At 50.9% G+C, this 10,460-nt stretch overlaps 1 protein-coding gene across 1 annotated transcript; it reads right to left on the reverse strand.

The window, feature by feature from the left end:
* Positions 1-4,291: 4,291 nt before the first annotated feature.
* On the reverse strand, positions 4,292-10,386 carry CSUI_004490 (cullin family protein). The gene is made up of 7 exons (XM_068064681.1): positions 10,080-10,386; positions 9,247-9,332; positions 8,317-8,568; positions 7,000-7,282; positions 6,533-6,612; positions 5,757-5,843; positions 4,292-4,945 (listed from the first exon to the last, which is right to left on the reverse strand). The coding sequence occupies exons 1-7, from the start codon at positions 10,099-10,101 to the stop codon at positions 4,697-4,699; spliced, it is 1,059 nt and encodes a 352-aa protein (XP_067923348.1). The 5' UTR covers positions 10,102-10,386; the 3' UTR covers positions 4,292-4,696.
* Positions 10,387-10,460: the final 74 nt, after the last annotated feature.

Below are 10,460 nucleotides of genomic sequence, written 5' to 3' on the forward strand. Positions count from 1 at the left end.
CCGGGATCCGTTACCCCTGTGCGGTCCTTACACGGACGGCAGGACCGGACAAGGGCTCAGGAGTTTCGAGACAGCTTCAGCTTTAGCTGGATTTAAAAAGTCGGGGAGTTCGCACAGGAAGGCCGTTAGCACACCCGGCCCTTCTGCCGTTAGGGCAATGCCTGAAGAACTCACGGAGGATGGCGTGCCGAGTATTACCAGTTTTACAGTGAGTCATCAGCAGAACAGGTGTTTGAAAGTAACTAAGGGTCGTATGCAGAAAGCTGCTGCGCTAACTGCCACTTCGAAAGGCTCTCCTCATGAGTTCTAAAAGACAAAAACCACTGGACGAGCACTAGCTCATTGCTATCTGAAGATGCACGCGCGTCTCCTCTCCTAGCGTGTAGCGCTCCGAGGACTGCAAGTACGCTAGCCGCGTTGCCGCTACGTCTGTTGTCTGCGACGGGGCCCGTATGAATTATCCTTTTTCGTTTTGCTTGTGTGGAGAGCGCTAGCGTGTCCGATATCAGACCTCAGTTTAGTAGTCCAAGGTTGTGCTGCTGGTCCCGCCACGGTCTGCTAGCAGCATGCAGGCTGTTCAAGCAAAAGCCCTCCTGGGTGTCATCTTTCTCGGTAAGCCGAGTCAGCTCCTCAGCCGTCCTCTCGTCGGATGATTAAGGCCTGTCACCTGCAGCTCTCTCGGTTGCTGCCGACGGAGACCACGGGCAGGTTTGCCAGCACCCCGAATAGAACCGCTGCAACCGCGCGTACGTGTCGTCCTAGGTGACGTGACTTCAGCGCAGTGTTTGGATCGAGTCGTCTCGGTGTGCTAGCAGCTCTAAACACGATATTTACCTCAGATTCTGTGGATACGAGTTCCCGAAGCTCGTGGAAGCTGTGACTCAGCTTTGATGGGAATGGCGTAGTGCTCGTTGTTTTGGAGTTTGTATGCTGCTGTCTAGCTTCTTTTGTGTTTTTTCAGCTGGTCTGCATGCTGCGGTAAGCACGAATGCTGAAGGAGGGACACTGACTGAGTTTCGTCAGTCACCAGCTCCGCGGGGCTTGCGCCGACGCCCCAGCACGCGCGCGTTGGCGTCGCCTTCGGGGGTTCAGGGGAGTGCCGTCTCTAGCGATGTGGAACTGCCGCCTCTGCCAAGCTGGTCGTTAGTCGGGCTCCTTCTGGATACCCTCAGCAGTTCTGGCGTCGTGCCTGAGGACCACAACATATTTTCCGCGGTCCTGGGCGAGCTGAGCAGGCAACTGGGGGCAGCCCACCGCGACCCAACGTTGCGCTCTAAAGCTGTTGCCGACTATGTGCCGTCCGCATTGTTCCAAACCGTCTGTCTGCTCCTTGAGAAAAGCGCGCTGGATGACAACAGATCAAGGAACCTCAGTGACGAGTCCTTGTACATTGAAGCCACACTTGAGACCTTCCGAAGCTACCTCGAGAGCACTTATCATATTCATCCGATAGCTGGCGTCGCTACAGAAGACGTAACAAACATGCCGCAGAGGGGGGGTACCACAGAGTCAGGGGCATCCCGGCCAGGCATCATGACCAGTACGGCAGCCGCGAGGCCACGCGATGCCGGAGACAGGGAAAGTTCTCGTCTCTCCGCAGAAGGTGTCCAGGGCCCCGGTGACGAAGCACGAACTCACGCCTTTGGGGAACCCAAACGAGAGACTGGCTCTAACAGGTTAGGTGCTGAAGTATCGAAGGACCACCAGGTGGGGCCACTACTCGAGGGCAGGGACCAGCAAAGCCGATCAGAGGAAACGCCCACTACAGCTGCAGGAGACACAGTCTCCGCAGCCGGCAGTCCTGATCCCGTGCCTGCTGCCCCTCCTGCTGCCTCATCACCACTATTGCCCCTCAGAGAGAGTGGTGATGCAACGGCCATAAGCGGATCTCCTCTAGCAACACCCATCCCCGTGGATTCCGCCAAGCCTTCTTCGCCACCAGCTGGGCAGACGATCTCGCAACCATCGATAGCTCAGCCTTCATCGGTTCTCTCGGGCACCCCCAACAACGCCAGTTCTGAGTCTTTGGCCGACACGCACGCCGTGCGGCCGCACCAAGCTGAAACGCGTCAGTCATCTGGGGGACCTGAGGTATCCGAGGGTGCTCACCCGCCCAAAACTTTGAATGGCAATCCTGTCTCGCCCCCAGAGTCTCCTTCGGTCCGAGGGACAAGCACTGCAGGGGAATCGACGTCACCGGAGCGCGAAGCGCCAAAAAGGGACTACTCCACGGCAGGGAGTTCCAGCGCCCCCGAGGTCACCGACAGTGCCGGGGCCGCCGTGCCAGTGGCAAGTGGCCACCCCGACGCCGGAGAACGTCAAGGAGCTCGAGAGGTCGATATCAGCAGGGAAGCCCCTGAAACGTACAACCAACTGAAACTGCCTTCCGCGGCCTCGCCGACCTCTGGTGCTCCTTTCCTTCTCGTAGATTCTGTGGCCGGCCCGTCTACCCAGGAGACGCCGCCTCTGTTCCAGGTCAGTGCAGAACCGCCAACCGGGCCCGTCTTACACCAAAGTGGGGCCATGTCGAGTGGTGCTTCCCTCCCTCGCATTGTTGATACCAGTGGAGACGTGCCTTCGTCCAAGAACTTCGATGAGAAAACTCCTCCGGCCCTTGCGGCAGGCAGGCCATCGGCAGAACCATCGGCACAGCCGGGGGCTGTAGGCAGGTCCTCCATATCGACGGTTTCATACAACATCCCAGCTCTTCGGGTTTTGCAAAGCATTTGTAAAAACAACGTAGTTACATGCAAGCGCGACTTCGCCAACGGAGTGGCGGAGCTCCTGGAGTACGGGAAAAATCGCTCTGGTACGAGCGACTCAACGCGAGGGCAACGGAGTCCGGCTAAAGTTTCCGTCGTTTCTGCTGCTCCAAATGGACGGAACACAGACATCAGCTACTCTATCGAAGACGACGGCAACCTGGAAAGTGCGAGGCTTCTCTACAGACTATGGGATGAAGTTAATCATTGCGTAGACGACCGGAGCGCACCGATCTGCCGTGACACGCAAGCCGGCCAGATCACTGCCTCTCTCGGGGTGCGGGTTACTGTTGTTGGCGTGAAGAGGTAGGCCTGACTGGCAAGCTCAAGAGCTTGGGGCGAATACCGTAGGTGCCTCTCCAGTCCAATACTGACATAATTGCTCAAAGAAAGAAGCAAGGGCCGCGCGCCAGCAGTGAACAAGTACAGTCTGAAGTTCACCTTCCATCCAGCTTGTCGATGGGCAGAAACTGCCGCATCTGGCATACAGAAAACGGGTATTAATGTTAGGCAGGCGCGTGTGATCTCGGTTCTTCGTTCCGCTACAACAACCTGACGCTGCTCTGTCGCGGGTTGTCCCTTTCACACCCCTACTGCCGTTTACGGATGCGGGGCTGTTAGACGCTCCCAGTCAATGAATCCTCCATTCCACAAGCAGAGTGACTTTTTTTTTTCTGCAAAATGTACAACTATCTTTCCGACATCGCACTTCAATGAGCTTCATCTATGTGACCGGCGAGTGCGCGTCACTGCTACCCAACTGGAGAAACGGATCGCCGTCCTGCGCATGTCCGTCAGCCGGGTGGGCCGCGAGAAGAGACCACGCACGGCTCGGCTCGTTTTGATATTCCTTTGAAGCAGGCGAATCAGATTTCTACCGGTCGTCTGCCAGGCGCGGAAAAACCGCTTCTCCTCTGGATGCTACTGGCGATAGCTCAGTAGCCCCAATCAGCGGATCTTGGTCTAGTTCCATAACCGTCACTTTGCCGCTCGCTGCCAAGAGAGAGTAACAACTCACAGCCATTCTAGACACCCGAATCCAGCTAAGGTTTTCTCCAACCTCACAAAAGTGCTGCGCTCATACATCTTCACCTCATACAAGCGTCGCCTCTACAGCCCCGGGCTAAGACTTCTTTTGCAGGGGGTGGTTGCTGGGCTTTCTAGCAACTGTGCCGGGACGTAAAGAAAGTACGCACGTCCCCCTGAACTGAGCCACACTAGGGACTTAGACCACCTAAGAAGACTGGACTGAAAACCAGTGTCAAGTCGTACCGGTGCGCGCCTCACTCATCATGGGAGGTACGGTGACTCGCGACCACAGTGAGAAATTATGTCCTCTGTCAAAAGTGACTTCGTCTGCGGCATGCGTCATTTCTTTTGACGATCCGCATCGGACAGTGTACGCAACGGAAGACGCTGCTTGAGAACCTCTGAACGCTATTCAGCACTTCTGCCATACCCCGCCCGAACGTCCCGAAAACGTACCATGCGACAAAAGGGGCATGACGCCACCAAGTTTGCCACAGGTCCATCAAGGATCGAAGCACGAAAGCTTAAAAAGTCAAGTACACACCTGACCTCACCGCCCCCAGAAAGCGGTGATTTTGATTCTACACAACTCTCCAAGCACACGCCAAAGACTCACCCAAATGTTGAGAACTGTGAATACGAAGACCAAAACACAGTCGCCCTTAGCCAACCGTTTAAAAATCTCTACTGATATCGACCGTATCTTCCCAGGACAAAAAAGCGAGGGTCACGCTCTCCATCCCCGTCAAGCCGACACCTAGGACAAGGTGACAGTTCAACTCGGGCGGATCAGAGGTAGTTCAGGTCAACGCATGATCTACCTTGCACCCTGCTGTGCGTCACGCACCGCAATTGTTTGCCCAATCGGAACGTAGCAACATAGTGGTACTTTGAACACATCGATTTCATGCTACATATCTGTACAGGGTGTGATCCGAGTCATCTCTCTTAAGGTATTCCCGAGTTATAAGAGACTCGGTGCGCTTCTTGAGAGTGGGCAAGTCACATTTGAAAGATAGCTGGGTTAGCACAATCGACATGAGAGGGTTGTGATGGAGCTCCTTCTTCGCCTTCATGATCCGTACGATGCATGCATCAATCTGATGATTTCGGTCTTGGGCTACATGTGCTTCCGCCTTCTCTAACTCCTCTTTCTGCAAAAAGGAAATCCAACACTATGAAGGAATGAAACCGTCATGCGTGTTCCTCTCTTACTTGGGTCGCCCTACACCCACTCCGTATACGTGCTTGGAGAAGATACACGCAGAACGCGTCCCGAAGAGGATCTCAAAAAGCAGGTACTGTGTATCCTACATCGCCACTACTGCTGTTAGGCTCGAGGCTGTCCTCGTAGATCAGAATACTCATGCGTGGTAACTTCTCAACTATCCAGGGATCACGACAAGAGCGGCTGAATGTCCTGCCGCCTTTGCCAGCAGATTGAAATTCGTGCCTTGCTCGTTTGCAGGTAATGTGTAGGCGTAGCTACCTGTGGGGAGCGCATGCAGCTGGCAGCTAGAAGGACAGCGAGACGTAGTGGAATGAATGTCCACACGCACCCTTTGCAGCTCGCTAGCTGCGAGTATACTGGACCTGTGTCGACCTTTCTGCAGACTTCTTGCTGCGCACTTACGTAAAAACCGATTCACCTTATCAGCAGCAGTGACGATTCACTCCTCACCGTCGGCAAAGAAGAGCTGAACTATACTCTACTTCAGAATAAACACTAGTAAGATGTCTGCTACCTAAACAGGTCGGGTGTGTATACAAGGCATGCATCCATAGGCACATCGTTACTGAAAGCGACGAGCTGAACCAACAGCATCGAGGGGCGAGGTACTTATACATGTCTACACTTCAACTGATGTGGTGTTTCACCGCAGAATCGAGACGGAAAGTGCAAGGACACTAGCGTGTATGTACATATAGTGAACACAAACAAATGCGCTCATCATGTCCTCCTACTGGTTGAGTCGAGAGTTGAATCTGCGCAACTTGCATGCGCTTCAATTTAGAATGAAAGTCGAAGTTGACGGCATACTCGTCTGCCGTCTGCAGAACGACACAAACAGACACACCGGTTGAAGAGAGACACATACACGTATAAAGCGTTCTGACCCTTACATAAGCCGACTTAGTTTCCTTTGAAGTGAAACGCTGCGACCAAGTTCTTTTTTCCGGCTTCCTTTCTATCAATTCTACATGCTGCTCGAATACAAAGCTCAATGCCTCCCAACAGTCGAGAAACCGCACAACAGTCACGCAACGACGAAGTGTCCCGCAGTTCAGGCGACTTCAGGCTTGTATGGCGAGGTATTTATGAACTCGATTGCTATACCTTCACATCGTGACCGATGGACACTGAGTAACATAAGATACAAGATACACTTCGTGAGAGAACACAGAGAATGAGCAAACCGTCTCGCAAGCCTCTTCGTCTACCATGGTGATCGGAGCCTTTCGTGTTCTTCAGAGATCGGAGTGTGTGGGGTAGATAGAGAAGGTACGTCCTACACAATGCATACTTTCTCACACGCGGAAGAGGCAAGGGAAGAAAAGAAAGTCCTCTACCTACATCTCCCTCTTTACTTGGCAGGTGCGACCCAGACAGATGGATAGATCGATTAAAGATAGGCAGACAGATACATAAACATAAATAGAGATATCGAGGCAGTGATGGACTACACGGAGAAGGAATTCAAAGTGCCCGAGAAGGTGAGCCTGACGATCAATCCACGTACTTCGGTCTTATGGCGAAGGAGTATCCGCGTAGCCTTGTTGACGTACAGCGCGATGAGCTGTCTTTGTAGCTCATCTCCACCTAAGAAAAGAAGAGAAGGAAGAGAAAAGAATTTCCCTGCATGCACGCATGCCCTATTACGCAGGGCCCATGCAAAATACTCAAGGAGTACAGAAGAATGCCGCTTTCGTTGAGTGCTATGGAGTCTAATATGATTCATAACAGTCCGTCGATTCTTCACTCTCTGCAGTTCGTAGAGACAAGTAAACCAACATTGAGATGAGAACTGAGACACAAGCAAGGCTGTGTCACGACCCGGAGAGTCTCTCCCCCTCTCCATCCCTGGTCCTTTCTTCTTTCCTGTCCCCTTCATTTCTAATCTTCGGGAGCCTTCTTGATACCTCTTCTTGCCTCACATTCTTTCCATTCTCTATGGAGTCTCACAACTAGGTATCTACAAGGACATACTCAATCCTGTCTTCAAGCCGACTTCCTCAGCTGCCATGACATCTCGGTTATTGAAGAGCAGGAGAATCCATGCTTGAAACTCTGAGACCTTAAAGGTATATTCTCCTTCACTTTGACGTGCAAACGGAGAGGCGGACAGGAAAGAAGAAGAAGAAGACTGCGAGGGTTGCTCGTCCATCGAAGACATTTCCTGCTGTACACCTTCACTCTCTAAAGAAGAAGAAGAGTTCTGAAGGTTACCGAAGGGAGGCCAGGTCCCCGCTCGACCACTACCGACCGGACGCTTCAAAGTCACAGCAGAGAATCGATACACATACAGAAACTCACCACGATAGGAGAACCAACGGAAAAGGAAGGAAGGAGAAGAAAGACACGCCTTCACAACATGAAGAAAGAAGACAGCCATTCAGACAAAGAAAAACAAAGAACGGGCCTTATACTGAAGTCTACCGTAACTCCTTAGGTGTCAGAATATACCGAATGAGAAGAGAGAAAGAAGCGAAAAGTTTATGTGTGTCTGGGTAAAAGAAGAAGTTAACGAATCTATGTGCTTGAAGTCTTGTCCATACAGCCTTCGGACTTTCCTCTCTCTTACACTTCTCCCGCCTTCGGCCCTACTTGAGAAGCTTTTCCGTCTGAAAAAAGTTAGATCACTGCCTGGTGTATGTACACTCCCCGACAAGGAGGTGAAAACTGACATGCAAGATGTTTTGTATTACTTCTTTCTTCGTGGTGGACAAGGAACTAAAGTAACGATAGAAGACTACAACATCGTATTTAGAAAGGAAGACACACGTCTCTTCACTCTCTTCATTTCTTTCATCGCGACCAATCGTCGCCTCTCCGGCGCACAGTCAAGTTTCTTCGTGAACCCCCCCCCTTATGCTCACCAGTGCGAAGATCGCAAAAGAAGACGACGAAGACCAGTCGTATATAAGTGTATGTACACCTAGTGTAGAGAGATGACAAGTCGATTCATGGACTAGGCGAGAAACTTCAGAGTTACCAGACAACCCAGTGTTGCGAAGTATCCACCTGCTGACTCCTGCTGTTCGTTCTGCTGTACGTACACAGCCCCTCTAACCTCTCGACTCATCTGCCGTGTCTATACTCTTACAACAGAGCTGTGAGACTGGCATGCCATTCTTTTGACTGGTGCTATGCTCACGTCGGGGAGAGGCTAGAAGGCAGGAACCACCGCCTTCTTCATGATGAAGACCCCTATCCACACAGGCTTCTCTCTGAGAGAGGAGGTGTATGGATAGATAGATAGATGGATATACACATATCAGTAAATAGGATAGGCGGACTACTCACATTGATGTTGAAGTTGGCCTTGATCTCACAGACGCCGAGGTGAGGTATCCATGATAGAGCTCGCCCAGCATGCTTGGAGGTATAGAAAGTCTGAAACTCTTCATGCAATTTCCCTGCAAGAGGGGGATAGATATACACTTCCTTCGGAGCAGTCTGAGGCCATACACCTGAGGCACATACGGCTACATCAAACTGCGGAAGAGTCTTGACGTCTAGTCCTTTCATCCATTCCTCAGATTTCTTCGTCGCTTCCTAAGTGAGAAAGACATTGAAAGACAAAACGGTATACTTCACGACTCTCCAGAAGGATGGGTGATGAGATGACAACGAATATCTAGGATTCAAGACGAACAGGTAGACAGAGAGAGAGAAAGAAAGAAGGATACCTATTCACGCCCTAGGAAGAGAAGAGAGAGATAGAGGGTGAGGAATAACATATAAGCGCGACAATAGCCGCCGTCTTGCATGCAACAGATCATCTCAGAGTAAAGACAAGAGTCAAACCATGAACAATCTTCTTGCCAATGGCTACCGACTTCCTCGTATTCATACATCCATACACCTATACACTCATGCATACACCTCCAGACTAGCAATCTGAGACAACTTCCCCCCTGATCAAAGCGTCGCTATCACCACATGAGACAAACGAGCACTTCTCATTCAGTCAGACAGACCATGAGAGACTCATCTAGAGATTCCCCAGCAATACATATCACCCACCCAATCCGTTTTTCCCCGCGTCCATCTTGTCTCATTCCTTATCTTCCTACAGCACATCACTGCATAGGGCTTTACTTGAAGGCCCTGCTTCTTCTTCTTGTCGAAGAGGAGTAGCAAGATGAAAGGCACCGAGAGAGGGATCTTCATCAAGATGGATGAGGACGTATCTAAGAGGGAGAAGAATGCTACTGGTCTTTCTTTTCTTACCTTACTGAAGTCTTCCATGAGCTGCTTTGAGAGCGCTATGTCTTTAAACATACTCTCCAGCCGGCTTGTAAACGCCTGGCCGCATTCTGTTTTGAAGAAAGAACAGGGACAGAGGAAAAAGTCAGCAAAAGAGAAAGAAGTAGAGCCTACGCATGCGTGATAGGTACGAGGGTAGTCGACACATATCGGCTGAGAAGGAGAATGACGACCGGCGATGAAAATGATAGAGACATGCTTCAGAATGAAAGAAGAAAGAAGGCCAGACAAAAAGAAGGGTAGCCAGAGAAGCAGTGGGATTGAAGGAAGAGTTATAAGGTGGATGAAAGAAGTCTCGGTTGTTGTGAGAGGAGTCATTCACTAGAGGCGGAAGCAGAAGAAGGCTGTAGGCAGATCTACTCCTATCCATGGACGTAACATGAAGAAAGTTCTTTGTCGAGATGGGTAGAGCCTTCATATCACACGGGGTATACAGAGATATATATAGAGCATGAAGGAGAACAAAATACAAAAATCATGAGAAAGTGTCATAACTTGCTTCAGTGGATGAAACATATGAGCATACATGATCGTCACAGTCTCCGGTGTGCGCACACCCAACCGCATGCATCGAGTGATGTCTTTAGGCTCCTACCCGTGTGTACGCCGTGACGGAAGCAACCACTTTGATCATATAGGTATATCACACATCCGCACTCAGACATAGGCTCTACAGCGTCAGAGCACGTACTAGTAAACCCTCTACATTCTGTAGGAGAAGCGAGATAGAGACATTCCTCTCGTAATCTCTATCTCTCCTAGGCCTTCTCTGTAAGAACGAGAGCCATGACACGTACCATCTTTTAACTTCTGTACCATTGATAGCTCGGCATCATCGCTAGCTGATTTCTTCAGGAGAAGACGCTTGCATAAGTCGGTACGATAGAACCCCTACAACAACATCGTATACACAGGAAAGAGAAGAAAGAAAGAAAGAGTGAGAAAGAAAGAAAGGAAGGAAGAAAGAGACTATAGAAAAAATAGAGAAGACTCCCACGGCACAGAGGCGCAAGCTAAAACCGCAGGGAAGAGGAGAAGAAGGACTCAAAGAGGAACGTGTTTTGCATGCGCTACACGGGCTGGCAAAGAGTTCCCGTCTTTTCAGGAAACAACGAAAGAGGAGAGATGGAGGTCTACACAGCGAGGCATCTCTCTTGTCTGTCTGTCTGTCTGTCTTT

This window comes from Cystoisospora suis (genome assembly GCF_002600585.1).
Source record: "Cystoisospora suis strain Wien I chromosome Unknown contig_2107, whole genome shotgun sequence".
In the NCBI taxonomy this organism is placed as follows: domain Eukaryota; phylum Apicomplexa; class Conoidasida; order Eucoccidiorida; family Sarcocystidae; genus Cystoisospora; species Cystoisospora suis.